The sequence below is a fragment of the Oreochromis aureus genome, linkage group 7 (genome assembly GCF_013358895.1).
Source record: "Oreochromis aureus strain Israel breed Guangdong linkage group 7, ZZ_aureus, whole genome shotgun sequence".
NCBI lineage: Eukaryota > Metazoa > Chordata > Actinopteri > Cichliformes > Cichlidae > Oreochromis > Oreochromis aureus.
The window spans coordinates 50,717,210-50,736,054 of NC_052948.1; the positions used below are offsets into that span (position 1 = coordinate 50,717,210).

The following is an 18,845-nucleotide window of genomic DNA, read 5'->3' on the forward strand; positions in this document are numbered from 1 at the left end:
TCACTAAGAGCTGATGAAGTGGAGCAGAGCATTCGATCAGACACATGTATGGTGGGGGGGCGGGCAGGCATATAGGGCTACAGCCTGGGGCTACTGCTCGAATGGGAGCGGGGTCAAGAGGTTTGGACCACTGCTGGTTTAGAAACGGGGGAGGGAAAAGCATTTGAATTTCAGCCCTTGGTCACCAACATGGGTAGGGGCAGGTGTTTGTTCACACTGTCCATGAATGTAAATAGTAATCTTAGTGTTTCAATGTGTAACATTACTTTCCACAAAGCCACAAATCTCCAGATTTGTGTTCATTTTATATTTTTCTAAAATTTGAAAAATGAGTCTGTTTATTAAAGAGCAGATTAAAAATGTATATTAACAAAGCTGTTTGGGATTTCAGTATACAGCGATCAGACATAACAAAGTGACTGCTGACAGGTGAAGTGAATAACACTGATCATCTTTTCATCATGGAAACTGTTACTGGGTGGGATATTTTAGGGAACCAGTAAACTTTTTGTGCTCAGAGTTGATGTGTTAGAAGCAGGAAAAAAAGGGGCGAGCATAAGGATCTGAGCGAGTCTGACAGGGTCCAAATTGTGATGGCTACTGTAGATGACAGGGTCAGAGCATCTCCAAAGCTGAAGCTCTTGTGGGGTGTGGGGAAGGAACAGTGGTGAACCAGCAACAGGGTCATGGGTGGCTTAGGCTCACTGATGCACATGGGGAGCGAAGGCTAGTCTGTGCAGCCCGATACAAGAGACGAGCTACTGTAGCTCAGATTGCTGAAAAAGTTCATTCTGGTTTTTATAGAAAGGTGTCAGAATACAGAGTACAGTTTGTTGTGTATGAGGCTGCTTCATCGCACACCAGTCAGGGTGCCCATGCTGACCTCTGTCCATGTTGAGACACGACTCCATCGTCCTTTTGTCCACTTTATTAGCTTCAGTTCAGTTGTGGAGCTTACACTGAAGCGTAGCACCCCATAGTTAACATACATTCTCTCACTCACTCTAACCTTTTGGCAATAGTGAAACTAGAATAACGCACTGAAAATGTCCAAAACACAATCAAATTAGAATACAGCACTGAACCACAAAGCAATTGAAGAAGGTGGCCTGGTCTGATGACATTTTCATGATTTCTTTTACATCACGTGGGGATGACCAGGTGCATGTGATCACTTACCTGGGGAAACGCCTAGTATCCGAATCCAATATGGGAAGAAGGAAAACCCAAGGAGGAGCTGTGATGCTTTGGGCAATGTTCTGCTGGGAAACCTTGCCATCTATGTTGATGCTAGTTTGACACGTACCATTTACCGAAGCACTGCTGCAGACCAGGAATGAGTTTGAGGTGTTGACTTGGCCAAAGATCCATGGTGGCCCATCCTCGACTTACAGGACGTGTTGGATCTGTTGCTAACATCTTGGTGCCAGATACCACAGCCCACCAGCACACCTTCAGGGGTCTAGTGGAGTCCATGTATCGATGGGTCGGTGCTGTTTTGGCAGCAAAAGGGGAACCAACACAATATTAGGCAGGTGGTCATAGCAACTGTTATGGGTACAGCTTTCCTAAAGTGTCTAGAACTGGCATCTAAACAGCGTAACATGCTTCATTTTAATCCATTTTTTATAGAAAGTGCATAGCATTTAGCCTTGTTTTAGTCAAAGTGATTAATCTGAAAAGGATCTGGGGCATAAAAACAAGAGTGACAATGTGGCCAAGCAAAAAACCCCAACAAAACCGTCCCATTTCAGATGGCTTGTTCGTTCAGTGAGTTAAATGCGTTGTCACTCATGGTGCACATCAGCAAATGGGAGGCTGGTGTATTGCTCCAGTCAGTGCTCACCGCTGTGAATGAAAGATGGCAGACTGGGGTGAATGAAAGGCGTTCGGCAACATTATTCTGCATCTCCTCCACTTTGCCTGGGAGGAGATGAAAGAGGAACATATGCTTGTGATGAGGCAATGTTGCGCGTTGTCAATAATTCAATCACTCATGCGCTCTCTTGCCCCGAAGGCCACAGTGCAGAGTCAATAGGAACAACGGGAGAGGAGAGCTCTCAAGCATCAGACCTACAGGTCTTTTTCTGTGCGTCTGCTCTCATGCTTTTTTTTTTTTTAATCTATGTCTTTATGTATTTCTTCTACCCAAACAAACACACTGCCGCTGATGTTAATGCTGCGTCTCGGTTCTGTTTGTGCGTCTGTTTCTCAGCAGTAAGCTGCTTTGCAGAAATGAAATGGAAGGCAAGCTGTACACGGGGAAATGAATAAAGGAGCCAAGGCAGGGAATTGTAATACCACCTTGTACCATTTCCTTTTCCTTTCTCTTCCTGTGCCTATGTCTGCAGGAGATGGAGACACTGTCTTTGAATTACCTTCATGTCTTAACAGCGCTTCAGCCAAAACTGACAAAAACACATTGATTTTTGTTCCCCTCTGACTACATTTGGACATTGACATCACAGTGACGAGGGATTTACACGCACTCCCGAAACACCGAGGGCATGTGGTGCGCTTATTAACTGTTGTTGACTCTAGAATAGGGAGTGGATGATGCAGATAAAACCCCCCGATAGGGTTTAGTGTTTAGATAAGACTAATATTCTGTGTATCATTTACTATCAACAAATTCAGCGAAAAGATCCAGTGCAGCAAGTCATTTATCTTGCTAGTGTATGTTGTGAAGCCAAAGGGAAATACAGTATGTGCATGACTTCACACAGCCGTTGGTGTTATTAGTCAGCAGTTATTAGTGTTAATATGCTCTGTGTCTATAAATACTAACAGTTTTAGTTCTGTGTCTGAAAATACTCTCTGATGTTTGGGTGGGGTGTGGGGGACTACAGTGTTATTCTTTCAGGAAATGACTTAAGTTTAAGACTGGGGGGAGGGCAAGACAATGCCATCTTTTATTTAACTAATTGATTTGTCAAGGTTCTTTAAGACATGATGCAAAAATCTCATAAATCCAATTTATCTAAATCTAATATTGGTATTTAGTTGTCGTGATCTCCATTAGGCCTGCAGCACAGCTAATCTTTTTTCCTCCCACTTTTAAAAATACACAGGCATATCAAAACAAGACATGCTGAGCATTTGAAAGCAAATAATCCAGTTTGCAATGTAATTCTATTTTTGTTGTAAGGTAAAGACCCTACAACAATACGGAGAAAACCCCAACTGTCAGAGGGCCCCCCTACTGTATGAGCAAGCACTTGGCGATAGTGGGAAGGAAAAAAAACCCACTTTTAACGGGGGGTGGACAGAACCAGGCTCAGGGAGGGGCAGCTGTCTGCTGTGAGTAAATGGGGGTAAGAGGAAGGAGAGAGGAAAAAAGACACACTGTCAAAGAGAGCCAGAGATTAATAATAACCAATGATTAAATGCAGAGTGGTGTCTGAACACATAGAAAGTGAAAAGAGGTGGAGAAGAAAGACTCAGTGCATCATGGGAAGCCCAAAGCAACCTAGGACTATTGTATAAGTAATGAATGTGTGAAAGGAAAGCTTTTAATTTATTTCTTACAAATAGAGAGGGTGTCTGCCTCTCAAATCCAAACTGGGAGCTGGTTCCACAGAAGAGGGATCTGAAAACTGAAGCTCTGCCTCCCATTCTACTTTTAAATACTCTAGAAACCACAAGTAAGCCTGCAGTCTGAGAGTGATGTGCTCTATTGGAGTGATGTAGCACTATGAAGTCTTTAAGACCTTGCATATGAGGAGAAGGGTTTTAAATTTGATTCTGGATTTGACAGGGAGGCAATATAGAGAAGCCAATATGGGAGAAATATGCTCTAGTCTTTCTAGTCCCATTTCAGTCCCACATATTAAAATATAGAAATAAAACATCAATGACTCTTTCAACTAAGATTCCACCAGAAAGTATGAGCTACTTTATCTCTATAACATTGAATTACACTGTGTGTTCTGCACCTCTCCTTAGCCTCCTATCTTGTTAGTCCATCCATCTTTTTCTTTTCATCTGCCCTCATCTTTCCTGCTCCCTATCTTCCAAGATGTCTCCAGCTTTACATCCACCACCGTCTCTCCACCATGTAGACTTGTGGAAGCTTGCCTGGAATGTACTGCATCCACAGACTATTTTTACTCTTGTTCTTCTCCTTCTTCTCTCTCCCCCTCTGTATTTACCTCTGTGCATGCAGGTGTTCCTCCTCTGAGCAGGTTAGTGGGGAAAGAAAAGCACCACAGAGGCGAGGCTTCTCAGGGAATACCTGCAAAGCAGACAGCTAGCCAACACAGCCCTGCCTTCACTTGTGATCTCATCCCTTTGCATTGTCGGCCGCTGCAGTCGGTTCCTGACCTCGCACTTACCCGCCAACACGCTCGCTGGCACGAGTCGACGTGGATTTGTCCTCGCAAAACAGCATCAGACAGACAGATGCAAATACGCCTTCTCTGTACATTGTAATTCACTTATAAATATTCAGAATACTAAAAAAAAACCAAAAACTTGTGCAGTCAGATGACTCACCGAATACAGAGGATCATTGTTCAGAATGTTTTCCCCTCCAATGAATAATGAAGATTTATTAGAATTTTCTGGATCCGTCCTTCTCATGCTACTGTGATTACAAATGAGCTTCAGTGGGTACAACATCATTTTCCTTGTCCCACATTTTATTATTTATTTATATCTCCAAACAAACCAATAAGGTATGATATTATCGCGGCCTAGACCAGAGGAATGAGGAAATCCCCCCTGAGGGTTTAGCCTTCCAGCTTTGGCCTGGCTTTGTAAGTTAACCTTTACCCGGCCGCTCTCCAAAACACCAAGGCGTGCAAGTGTGTTTACTCTAGATAAGCGCAAACAACTCCAAATCATTACATCAAGGGGGGGACAAGTACATTCAACCTAGGCCAGTTTCACCTTTCAAATGTTGCTTAAACTGTTTGAAAGCTGGGAAATCGGTGCAGCTAGAATGGGCTTTCTGCTGTACAGTTCACAGCAAATTGAACCATACAGTAGGTGATTGCTACCAGCTCCTATGTCGTCCTCGCTTGACTCTTGGAATGATTGAGGTATAATATCCTCCAGTCATTCAGAAGCATTCTAACTCATTTAAACTAGTCTATGCCAAAGTTTTCAAATTCTTGTTTTGGCAGAAATGACAGACATTTCTGGGTTTTTTTGTTTTGTTTTTTTAACTCGGGCATCAGTTTGAATTGAGGTGTTTCTTGACAGCCTGTCTCAGCAGCCATGTTTTCCGTCACCGGGTCACCAACTATGTGGAAAATGGGAGGGGGAGTGGAAGCAAAAAACAAGCGACACATCTGGCAGCGTGTCCATTTCCTAAACTCAGCTGGCCTCATTTTTCTTGTCTCGCTTTCTGTTCTTTTTATTTTTTTGTGGGCCTTCCTCTCTCATTCTTTTTTTCTTCTTCTCCTTTTTCCTTGAGTCCTACTCACTAGCCAAGGACCCAGGATTTTCCCACAGAACATGGTACTGAAGGCTGAGCCATTGTTTCCTGCTGCAGGGAACGAGAGAGGGGGGTGGGTGGTGGTGGAGGTGGAGGTGGGGGTTGACTTCCTGGCTGCCAGTACAGGGTCTATGTCAGTGTGAGAAAAAGCAGAGGAGACCGATCTGATGACTTTGAAAGTGTGTGTCCCAGAGAGCGAGTACAGCTAGATTAACTTCTTTTTTTAAAAGTTGGAACTAAATGACTTGTTGGTTTAACTTGGTGGTTAAAGGCACCACCCATATATGAATACACAATCCTGGATAAGTTACAGTGACCTCAAAGCATTATATCAAAGCCCCTTGAACTTTTCATGCTGTTACTTGTGCTTTATTTTATGCCAGTGTAATTTCAAAGTGCAGTGTGGGCAGGCCTGTCCTAAATAACAGCGCTGTCTTTTTAAATGGGATGTGGAGATGGGTGTGTGTTAGTAGCAGCAGACATCCTTAGGGAGCGGTGTGGTGTAACTCAGAGGGCAGAGTCTCCAGCCACGTTCCCAGAGACTCAAAAATAGTCAGGGAAAACGCAGGGACGGTTCACTAGCGAGGAATGCAATCCAACGTGGAGTTGTGCGTTTGGGGGAATCTGGCTCCGAGAGGTCCAGCTGGAGAATGTTTCACCTATTTAGTAAATCGTAAGTGTCACTTTTGTTTTAATACTGTGTTCAGGGGAGCGACTGCTGCTGTGGATAGCTACAGCACAGCTGCACTCTGTGGTTTCTGGAGACCTCTGTTTCTGCATCTGCCTCAAGGGTTCACTGTACAGTGTGGCTTGCGTTCAACTAGTTTTTAGTACATAAATGACAAAGTGTTTTCCTTATGAAATGATTTGTAAAAGGAAAAAGAAGGAGGAAAAGTGCAATACATCTGAAAAGTCGGACAGGAAGGTGGCTAGAGGAAAAAAACAGAGACAGGTTTAGACTTGGAGATGAAAACTATTCAATGCCAGAGGCAAATCTTGGCTTTAGATTGCAAATAAGATCTCTGTATTGACAGCACGCTCTGAAGTTTAGAGCCAATTATGTGTGAAAATAACTATCTAACTCTGATATGAATAAAAATGCAGCTATGAAAGGGGGGGCAAAGGAGGAAAAATGCTATATGCAGCGATCGTAAGCTACTTGTTGTTTTCCCGTGTTGTGTGGGAAGAAAAGTCTCTGCCCTTTTCTCCTCGTGAACTCCGGTGTTCGCCTGCTTCTTTGTCCAAAAGCCACAGGGGTGTTTGAATATTCAGGTCAAGAAGTGAAAAACACACTTCCTCATCTCCTCTGCTCATTTACATGTTGTTGTTTTTTTAATCCATGTTCCCTGAGCACTTAGCAGTTATGCAAGAGTTCAAGAGAGAAGCTTTGTTGCTTCTTACTAATTTGTGTTTCTTTCTCAGTTTATGTTCAAAGCGTAAAATACTCACACGTGAATCCAGCACATGAGCACAGATGCTCACACTGTTTCCATGACCTTGGCATACCTTAGGTATTCTCAGCCTCACGGTCATGTCTGAGTCATACTCGCTAATATGTGACAGACCTGATCCTAATAGTCTATTAATGTCACAGTGGAGGTTTGTTGTTAGAGCCTATATGTTTAACTTCCCCAGGTGATAAGATTAAGTAAAAAATCAATAATGGCTAATGAACAAAAAAAAATGTGTGATATTTAATGGAAAGTGTGTTTGTCTGTATGCTGATAAACTTTAAAACAATTTAGTTGTATTTGTATAGCTCGTGTAACAGTTGCCTCAAGGTGATTTATATTGATTTAACTGACATTCAGTTGTGGACTGAATTTAACCCCTGCTGGATTCACAATCCAGTTTAAAACCTTCTTCTCACATACACGCTCTTTAATAATCAAGCCCCAACTTAAATACCTTACAGTGCCAACAGGGCACTTCTTTCTCGCACTGCAGGCTTACTTGTGGCTCCTAGGGTATTTAAAAGTAGAATGGGAGGCAGAGCTTCAGCTTTGAGGCCCCTCTTCTGTGGAACCGCCTCCCAGTTTGGATCCAGAGACCGGATCTCTCAGCGTGACTTTGGTCTCGTCTCCCTTCCAGCACTTCCAGCCGCTCCCAGCAGATGGCCGCCCCTCCCTGAGCCTGGTTCTGCTGAAGGTTTCTTCCTGTTAAAAGGGAGTTTTTCCCTTCCACTGTCGCCACTGTGCTTGCTCACAGGGCTTGTCCCGTTGTTTCTTTCTATGATTCGGTTTGGTTCAATAAATGAATTGTATGGGAAGAATAAGTATTGTTACACTGATAAAACCTTATTGATCATAATAAATCATTTGGGTATTTTTTCCCCTTCTTTTCATCACATGAAGTGCATTGTTTAAATCAATGCGGTGCTCATAATTCATTGGTGGTCAATACTGTGACCCTTGCCCTTTAGCTTTGATTTAAAGAGTCACCAATAAGTACAACCTTTGACCTTACTATATAATCTCTTGGCTTGATTGCCTCATGCCTGATGTAATTATGAATACAGCTATGGATCCACAATCGGTTTCCCTGTCCTGAAGAAACTATACAATATGTTTTGATAGGCACTTGCTTCTGACCCTTAACTGACCTGGGTTAGAAAAATGAAATGTGTAAAAGGGATTTACCACATGCTATGACATCACCGCCAATGACAACCAAACAGTCCTCGCAGATCATCATTCAGTCATTCTGTATGCAGCCATTGTCTTTGCAGCCAGCTGTCCTGTTCTCCTTCACTCAGCGCACCAGCTCCAAGCCAAAAGCTCGGCCCCCACACCAATTCAGCTCTTCAGCAGTGCTCATTGGCCTCCTGCTGCGAGTGTCCTGGCAGATGTTACACTGAATTACCTCCCAGTCTCGCAGGGAGACTGCACACTCACTGTAATCAAGCTGGGCACATATGTGTGTGTGTGCGTGCGCGAGTGTTACAAGACAGGCTCAGCGGCTGCCTTAGCTCTCTCCAACAGTTGCTCTTCAACCACCTGATCTCAGCTACCAGCCAATGGTTTCCACATTGTAATGTGTCTGCCAGCACTCTGAGTCAGACATCCCTACAGATGCCTAAAAAGGAAGGGGGGGGGGGGGCTTAAGGAGCTGATCATTTAGGAGATACTGAATACTAGAGCTAGGTCCCTCCTTTCCTGTGTGTATTTGTCCCTTTTGTGTGGAAAGGGGTGTGCATGTCTTTCTGTGTCTCATTCTCTCCTTTAAAAGCTTCCTTCCTCTATGTATATGAAATTCCCTCTTTTGTGTGGTGCTATTCCTTCTATACTATACTCTAAGCCAATGTGTGGTCCACATACAGCTCTAACTGGTTCTTATTATTCCTTGCAAAAAACTTTCATGCCAGCGCTCGTTCTTTTATTCCCTGGGTCGGTATTCCCACTTCCCAGTGTGATTTCTCATTTGTCTTGTGTGCTATTAAGACCACTGGCCACCATCAAGAATAGGTACCGCGAAGCGCGAACATGCTAGTTTTGGACTGACATCTGTGTTACCCCCGTTTACATGTGAATGAATGTTTTTTCCACCTTTCGCTGTCAACGTTGCGACTCTCGCAGCCACACTATTTAGCCACTCAGGGAACTCAGTGACGTCACAGATGGATGAGCTTTTAATTAAGAGTTGAAGCTCAGATATTATGTGCAAATGTCCTCCCGCAAAGCCAATTGTAAGTGGACTGTCACTTTCAGCGCCACATCACAGATTCATTTCATCAGCAGCCTCTTGTCTTCATCTCAAGAGATCAGTCTTTCACCGTGTGTCAGGCTTCAGCTCTGAATGAGGTTTGCTCTGTTGCTCTGTTGACTGGATCCTCCGGCTGGCCTGATTGCTGTTTGGTCTCCGAGGCCTGTAGCCACATGTCAGCGGTGCAGCTCACACATCCACTGTTCTGCACCAGCAGCATCTGACAAGATCCCTTTTGTCTCCTTTCCTTTGACTGCTATTCTTTCCTGCTCTTACTATGGGCCAGAATTCCCCCCCCCCCCCTTTTTTTTTTTTGTTTTGTGTATATTCTCTTGCTACCCATCACCCAACTGTTCCGATGACAGTTGACAGATGGCTGGTTGATGCAGGAAAACGTACATGTTCATGGTCTTTACCCAAAATGCAGAATGCTGTTCTGTCGCTGAATAAAATGTGAAACGAGGACACGAATGCAAAAAAAAAAAAAAAGAAAAGAAAAAAGAATTCTGACAGTGAGTGTTGTGAGATTTATTTTTTTCCTGAACATCACTCCCTGAGTCCGTATTGCCTCATTATTCAGGCTGAGCACTGAGAGAGACTCCCCACGTCTGCCTGGATCAAACGAGCGATCGGACTCATGACAGAGTTTTCTGCAGTCAGTGTGACAGACACTTTTTTGTTCCACTGCGGCCCGTGGTCCTTTCCACTGAGTCAGCGCCAAAGCAGTGGGAATAATGGACACTTCATTGTATGAGGCTTGATGCATGAATAATGGTCTGTTTGTCTGCTTTCCTGTTCATGTAGTGCACGTGTTTCATAATCAAGCTGGAACAATTACTCTGTGTGTGTTTATGTGTGTGCGTGTGTTTGTGCAGTATGTGCTTGTTAAGTGTGATGCTTTCCTCTTTGATGCTTTGAGTTAGGGGCCCAGGTGCTTGCAGAGGAGTAGTTGCTGCTGGCTGCCTGGATCTTTTTTTTTTTTTTGCTTTGAGGACCATCTATAAGCCAGGCCAGCTGCAGAAGCTGGAGAATGCTTCAGGCGCAAATGTGATGAAAAGTCAGTGTATTGGACATTGCTTTAGGTATAGTGTTACAAAGAACTGGTTTAACCATTGTGTTGCAGTTTCTAACCCCAAATGTCTTTGACTGGTTTCACAGCAAAAGAGCACTACATCAGTGGCCTTGGGGCACGTACCTGTTTTTTTTGGGGGGGGGGTTTAAGTTAGGAGGAATAGGCAGCCGACGTTTAACCCAGAAGATACTACAAAATCTACCTTTTTTAGTACGTTCTCCGAACTGTTTACTAAAAGTTGACTCTAAACTAATCAAGACCTGATTTTTACAAACTACTATAGCCAAAAATGTTAAACGTAAACACAGTTCATCTAAAAACACTATCAAAATTGACATAATTCAATAAGTGTGGCTTATACCTGTTTTCTAACTGCGGGCACATCCAGCAGCATCTCAAATAGCTCTGACAGCTACACTCAAGCTGGATGCAAAGCCTTCGCTCATCAGAATAGAAAAATCATATCACAAGAACATACACAGTGGAATCTACTGCTCGGGATTTACGCTGCAAAACTACCTTTTTATATTTGTTTGTAATTCATTTAGGCTAAAAAGCCTGGCAGCTGCTGGAGAGTGAACTTAGTGCATTGTGGCAGATATGGATAATCTTAGATTCACTTATGGATTTTTTTTTTTTTTTTTCGATCCTGTAGTCAATCGATTGGTTGCAGAGCAGGCAGTCTAACAGTTAGTATTGATATTTGTTCTTAATACAGAGAGTTTCTCTTTTTTTGCCGACAGTATTTATAGTTGCAGAAAGGCACACATCGTAGTTAAAGTGATAATAGGCAACTTTTCAACCGTCTCTACCCTGCTGCTGCTGCTGTAAAAACTGAATCGCTTTCCAACTTTCCATCTGAAACCACAGACAGATATTTTAAACTTGTATGCATTTCTCCTGATAAATAAACTCTGAATTCTTTTTAACTTTATGTATCTCTCTGCCTCTTTTTTAAGTTTGGCTAGATAATGTCTCACAATTACTTTGGAATAAAATAAGTTCATCTCGCTTCTGAAAGAATATGAGTTAGATGGCATCAAACATTTAGCAAGTACTAATTTGTCATCCTTTGTCTTTGACTGGCTGTGGTTGCTAATATGTTTACCTAAACAGTGTCTCTCGTGTGCTTGGTAGAGAGGACTATTAACAAGTAACTGTCGTGCCAGCATGCAAGTTGGAAGAGTATCGATTGTTGTAAATGCTGGACTAACCAAATGCTGTGGAAACACTGGACGTGGGGGTGGTATCCACAGTAACCGCCAAAATCAAGAAGACTTAACACTCTGCCTGGGTTTATTGTTTTTCGTCATGTTGGAAGGGTTAACTTTGCTCTTTTGGCTCGTTCTTGTTGTTCGCTATTGGAACGACAACACAAAGAGGGTATTTATTTCCCATGTGGAGATTAGCACTAATTCACGTGCACGTTAATGTGTTTTTGTTGTAGTTCATATGATTGTAGTGAAACAAAGCAAACTCTTGTAGTAGCTCAGTGGGATGTGGATTTTAAGAGTGCTGTTGCTTTGCGTCGCACTCCATTAATTCAGCCTATCTCGAGCTCCCAGTACAAACATACTCCCTTGCGGTGTAGCCAGTGCAGTGTTATGCGTCTAAGTACACTGACGCCTATAAGCGCCTGATGTTTCAGACTGTATTGGAGCCCAGACAGCCTATCTGATGAACTCTCTTTACAGGATGCAGACACAAAGCGCACTGGGTGAAGCCCAGACACACTCAGGATCCATTACTCTGCCGAGGTTCAATGGAAACTCAGTTAGGAGTCAGTATTAGGGCTGGCAGAGCAGAACACAGTCTGTCTAGTTCTCACAGTGGGCTGATGGGATTTGGCCTGATGCAGCAGCATAAATTCCTAAATAGTGAATGTACAGCTACACTACCAGGTTTCTGGGATTATAAAAAAGACATTTAAACAGTCATTCAGAGACAAGTATGTACTGGAAGAGCAGCAGCTTTGCTTTCCCACACAGCGTTCGCCAATCAAAGAATATTTTCACCAGTCTCTATCCCTCCTTGTTTTTTGTTTTTTTGGGGGCTATTTTAAATGTGCGGAACAACCAGCCGGATTGTTGTTGTTGATACATTTTGCTCTGCAATCGGAAAAAGGATTCTGCAATTTGGCTGAAGTGGAAAAGCTGGCATCGAGAAAAGAAAAAGGTGCAGATAGAAGCTGGTTTAACAGTAACGGTAGGAAGAAAACTAAACATCTGTGTTATGCTGCTAGTCGCTGCTCTGTGTCTCTCATCCAACAGGAGACAAAAACATAAAGGATCAAAATGGGTTTAAATGAACGTGTAAAGTCTGCAGTTTGAATCCAGGCAGGAGACTTTGGTTCATGTTGGCAACATCTCGAAACTTTAGCATCTAATAAAAACCCAACAGGGGGCTGCCATGCCTTCCATCATATAAGAGGTACTTGCTTGATTAAAAATGCAATCGTCTTTTGTCTATGTGAATGTATTTATTATCCTGGCTACTTATCAGGGACTACAGTTACATTTCTTGGGGGTTGCGCATTAGGTTACGTGGAAGGTTATGGCTTAGGGGTTGAAAGGGGTTTCCAGTTATGTCATAGGTTACAACGTGCATTTCCCCACACAAGTCTAAATCAAGCATTACACGAGTACGTATTTATGCACATTTATTTTCTTGCATATGAGCCACTGGTTTGAAATATCTGAAATCTTTAAAAAGAATGCCAGAAGAACACAGTGAGTGAAACAAATCTGAAGCACAACTTAGAGAAAGCGCCGGAAAGATATGTGTCAGATAGTCAATGTAAAACGTGGACCCCCACCTAAACCTCGGATGAAGGGAAGCGTAGATACAAGGACAAGGACAAAGAAGGACGTTTTCTTATAATGGATGAAGCTGAGGGTGGTAGGCATGAAAAGGAGAAAGCACCATGTCCTGCTTGTATTGCAGGTTGTCATTTGCAGGAGGTTGGCATGAAGGCTTTGTCAGATGTAGAAGTTATGAACAGATTCAGACGTCAGACACTCTTTTACTGTCGTTATGGAGAAGCGGCCCACAATAGGCTGTAAATTACACGCCGCGGCACAGTTTAATACAGTGCCACGCAGATGACAGGCAGCATATTTATTTATCAATTCATACTTTCACAGTCTGCCACAATTCTCACTGACACTAATGTTCTTCTAATACAATATGCTGAGAGGAAAAAAAAGAGAGTCATTATGTAAGAATGAAATAGATGCCTTTTAGGGGACGCAGTGCATTCTTTCTGAGGCAGTTCCTCCATACTTTAGTCAAATTCTGGATCATTCTTTTACAGATTAAATGCTCACACTCCCTGTTCACCTCTGCCTCAGTATGAGAAATGCACGTGCTACGAGTTCATTAAAACGCAGCGCTCTGACGGATTGTTTTCCTGCAGTTAGTTCCCTTAGAATCATCCGTGCAGCTTTAGGAGTTTGAACTGTGGTCCGTGGACATTCCCTTCCCTTCCTGTTTCTGACAGAACATCCCACCAAAAAAAAAAGCAAGTGAAAAAAATCCCCATTTCCCCTCCTTTCTGATTATTTTACTTGCTCTCTGTTCTGCCCAGTACCCTGTCAGCCAATCACAAAGCAGAGGAAGGTGCAAAGTCACTTCCTCTCCAGCTGTGCTGGGGGAGTAGTTTAAGAGCTTCTAAAACTGGATTTTCATATTCAGAGCTATCCTTTAGGCTTTTTTTTCTCTTTTTTTCTTTCTTTTGCACCTTGTTGTGTTCTTTTCTTCTATTTCACAGGATGGCATTTTCCACTGTATGCTTGTGTGTTTGTGTGTGTGTGTGCGTTTGTTATTAAGTAATAAAAAAACTGAAAAAAAGCACAGTGTCCAGGTCATTATCCACTTCATATTGCACAGAGGATTTGGCAACAAAGCTGGCTGACTCTACAAAGGGCCGCACGCAGTCACTAATCTGTCATTACGGCTGCTGCATTTTTCCTGAAAAGCTCTTCCTCTACTCCACTGAAAATATGTACAGTATACACACACACACACACGCGCACACGCATGCATGGGGATTAGTGTGTAAGCCGTCCATAGAGGGCACTGTTAAAAGACTGTTCTCACTCATTACATGAGCAATTGAACCCTTGTCTTCATCTTCCTCTTGAGTATTGGAGCATCAGGGGCTGATGTTATGTAGCGTGCCTGTTGCTGCGTGCAGCCCTCACTAATGTTACAGTATTTAACTTTTCATCCTCTTCCAGATGCGATGCGGTAGGGATCGTAGGGTTAGTGGTTAAAGGAAGCACACGAGGGCTAAGTGCTTGTTTTTGACTCTGGATAATGTTGGTTGACTTCATGATGTGGAAATCTCAAATTAATGTTGCTCACCAGCATACATACACGGCGTAGAGACACATTTGCCCTTTATAAGTGACAGCCACTCAATCCAACTCTTCTGTAAAGACAGAAAGTAGGGCAACATCAAACACAGCAAACAGTGGAAAGCTCTTTACTTTGTCTCTTAATCTTCTTTGGCTAAAAAAAAAAAAAATGCCTGTGAATTGTGGGCTTAGGGGCCATCTTTGACAAACTATTGAACATTTCTCTAAAGGCACTCTGAGCCAGAGAATGCTGTTGTGTTCTGGGTCCCAAATGGAAATCCAAAAAAGCATCAATGAAGCAGTTTTATAGCGGTGGAAGATGATTACATCACGGGTGTCTGAACATTAATGATAATCTGTAAAATGCTTAACTTCCTATTTATGGTGGTTGCGCTGCATTAGTTGGCAGAACAGCTTGAGTCAATCCTCCGAGCTTGTTTCATTAATTCATTGATGCTGCAACTTGTAAATGAGGAGCCACAAAGCATCTGCTATCGCCGTGCTTAGAAGTGGCTGCGTGAATGTGTCGATATAAGCGCAGCGTGCGAGCTCGTCGGCTGACTCGGAGGCAAGTGGAGCATCCTCTCGTCGTCCTCCTCGCAATCGCTTCCTTCGCGCTTGCTGTTACGGGCGGCCCATATGCTTCCTCTCTCGCTCTCTCTATCGCTTCTGCCCGTCAAACTCGGCAGGCTGATTCAGTTTTCTCTTCCTTCTTCTCTGCTCTTAGATCTCATCTGATGCCAAGGCTGAAGGAGTCCCGCTCCCATGAATCACTGCTCAGCCCCAGCAGCGCTGTGGAAGCCCTGGACCTAAGTATGGAGGACGAGGTTATCATCAAGCCTGTTCACAGCAGCATCCTCGGGCAGGACTACTGCTTTGAGGTGAGAGGGGGGCTATATGCATCTACACACAGCCTATATGCATCTGGTGCTGCTTTGCTTGTGAAATAAAATAGTTCAATAGTTAATGTACTTACTACAACTACACACATAGCTGACAGTCATCAACTGTATCTGAATTTGACATCCAGATGCTGGCAGACATCAAAGCTGAGCTTATAGGAAAAGTCAGTTTTTGGATTTACAGTTTGTTCTGCAGCTTTTTTGAATGCACAGCAGAATCCCAGAATAAGCTAACAGCTGAAATATTCATTAATTTTAATGAGCCTGCCTTTATTTGTAGTTCAAGTGAAGTAACGACTCTGTGTTGTTTTCCCAGTTACCACAACACACTATTTTGGGTTTGCTATAACCCTTAACTGGCTTTTTCTCAACTCAAAGTAGGACTTTTTGCTGAGTATTTCCTTAATCTGCCCCCGCCCCCAAGATTTTAGTTTCAGATCACAGAAGAAAAAAAGAAGAATCTGGAACTGCTTGGTACTTTTTTTTATATATTATTCTAATAGCAACACTAGCTGAAGCTCCTGGGCATTCTGTTGATCAGCGCCATCTGTCATAATACTCAAAAGCTGAGAAAAAGCTAATTAAAACTATTGGTCACAACAAAATCTTCAGTATTGCTATTTATCCAGGAGGCTCCCATGTGCCATAGTTTGATAATTCACAAGTTTTAATTATTAGTTTGGGAAATAGAGTCCATAGGACAATATTTGCAAATATATTGGTGTCATCATTTGGCAACCCGTCTTTGAAACGCCACAAACACAACAAGCAGTTGATTCCAGCAGAATCGAGCAGAGCGTGAACGAGTAAGACAAAATAAAATGACATTATTTTTAAACTGCATTCCCATATTATCTTAAGAAAGACTCATAAGTAACTAAACATAACAAGTGTAATGGAAATCTGTTTATGATTCATAATATCAGCCGATATATTGGAGTTCTAAATCCCCAAATATTGGTATTGGTATCCGTCTTAAAAATCCTATATCAGTCAGCCTCTAGCAGGAATATTTTTGGAACCAGCGAGTCCTCTAATCCCCTGTCTTTGCTGTAAATCTGCTTCATTATGAGGTGCTGATGACCAATCGCAATCAAAAGTCATGATAGAGCCAACTTCTCTTTATTGTGGAACACACAATGTCTGTGATTAACTCTTGATGACTTTTCTCTAGTTACAGAAAATCAGTGGAAGTACAGTGGGCAGTTTCTTTAATTACTACATGAAATTTGATGTCTTGTAATTATTGTTGTTGGAGCAGAGAAATTCAAAACAAATTATGAAAGACTTTGTCTTTAATCACTGCATTAACGGCTGAATTGTCAACAAGGGAGTTTCTTGGAGGGAAGCGACCCAATACTATCCTACACTTTCTGCTATGGAGACCAGAAATCTCTAAAATCTTTATTATCCTGCTCATTTGATTATTATTTTTTTCAATTTTTTCAGTTTTCTGCCCTGTGCTCTGTTCACCATTCATCCTACTGTGCTTATTTTAAACCATCCAGTTTTAAAAACAGCTCTCATATAAGGAGACTGAAGATGCTCCTACCGTTCTTTTGCTGTCTCTGTGGTATTTATGAGCAAAGTTTAGTGAAATCTTCACTGTTCTATTTTTTTCCCCGACAGTATCATTAAAGCATTTGAGTTTTTTTCCCTTCTCTCTGTGGTAGGTCACTACCTCCACAGGAAGCAAATGTTTCTCATGCCGCTCAGCAGCCGAAAGAGACAAATGGATGGAGAATCTGAGGAGGGCTGTACAACCAAACAAGGTGAGTATGCAAAAACACACAGTGGGTGTGAAGTAATCAGTGGTAATATGTTCATACACAAGTGTCTCAATTCCAAACCACACTTTGCAACAGTGATAAGGACAGAGCCATACAGTGTTTACACTGTGTTGCAACTCACACGGCGAGAATCCGATGTGTGCACGTCAGGTTTGATGGAGAAGGCATATAGGCAACATGTAAAGAGCTTTTTATGTATCGGTACCATCTGGGATCCTGACAAACAGCTGTGACAAGGGGAAGGTGGCAAACATTTTAAGCCAAGAAAATAGTCCTGCTCACTCAGCCTCTTCACTCTTTCATCCGTCATTATTTAGCAAATTACTCATTAATTAGATGTGGAGAAGTGGCGGCGTTGGGGGTGTGGAGGGGTTCTCAAATAGCTCTGGAATTATCCTTGTCTTAGCGCTTTAAATACTTTAGATATATCTACTACCACTAATCCACCACTGCTGTGATATTACCTATATCAGGTTAGACAGTCAAGAAAACTAGAGCGTTTTTAAGATCATGCATCTCGTACAAAATGTTATCACAACCGTCATAGAGGGGTTTGCACTCGGATCTTTCTGCCAGAATGGCTTCCTAATGATTACAGTCACTAAGGAAGGCAGTGGCTGGAGACTGCAGCAGGAACACAATTATAGTGACTGTGAACAAGGAACTTGAGATTGAGCTGCCTTTGAAATAATTGCTTGAAAGGTTGAGACCAGGTCTGTGACCAGTTGCAGCCAGTTGCCATCTTCAAAGCAACTTTGAGGCATCAAGATGGCGATGAAAAAGCAATGAAAAAGATAGTCTGCAATTAAATTGGGTCAAGTTTGCAATTAGTCTGTAATTCGGTGCACGCTCTTTATGATAATGAGGTGATTAACTGAGATAAACAAGGTGAAAGCTTGAAATCTTGTGTCATCTACAGACAGAGAAATTCCCATTAGCTGCTTACATTCAGAATACTGCCAGAGCCTCATAGATTTGAAGAGTAAAATTCACATATACCTCCTCAAATAATTATGTAGTGACAGCGATTTAACGGCAAAGCGATACAGGCACTTGGCAGCCTTGCTTTTATATATAAATACAACAAAATTCCAACCAGCCAAGTCGAGTCCCCCATTATTGCAAAGACACACATCACAGAGAAGTTGTGCTCATCAGCGCAGACTCACTCAGATTGATTGCAATGTGTTGGCAATCTGTCTGCATGAATTAGATGGCAGTTATTTGCAAACCTTCACTAGTCTGTCTGAGAGGGATTTCAGTCAGTCTAAGTCACACTGCACGCAACCTGTGCACTCAACTTGTGAGTGAAAGTTGGTTGTCCCGGGGTTGAGGGTGTTGCACACTCAACCTGAGGTCAACCACTTGCAATCAGTTGCAGAAAGCAAAAACATTCAGTGCACTCACCGGGCAAACACCAATTGTGTGATTGTTTTCTTTCTAAACCTAAGTATTTTTATCAAAGCCTAACCAAACTGCGGTTGAAGAATGAAAATGCTTTTAAAGAGCAAACAGCAGCGTATTTAATTACCCTTTTAATTTCCTGCTTGGTTACGTCAAATGGTAGAACTGTGCTTTAAT

At 42.5% G+C, this 18,845-nt stretch overlaps 1 protein-coding gene across 3 annotated transcripts in view; it reads left to right on the forward strand.

The window, feature by feature from the left end:
• The window catches only part of dab2ipb (DAB2 interacting protein b), a 152,530-nt gene that overhangs the window by 88,448 nt on the left and 45,237 nt on the right, over window positions 1-18,845 (forward strand). For all 3 annotated transcript variants that reach the window (XM_039615304.1, XM_031754603.2, XM_039615305.1), the window contains exons 4-5: window positions 15,300-15,453; window positions 17,148-17,246. In XM_039615304.1, the coding sequence (XP_039471238.1) occupies window positions 15,300-15,453; window positions 17,148-17,246 (253 nt within the window). The remainder of the gene's footprint in view (window positions 1-15,299; window positions 15,454-17,147; window positions 17,247-18,845) is intronic.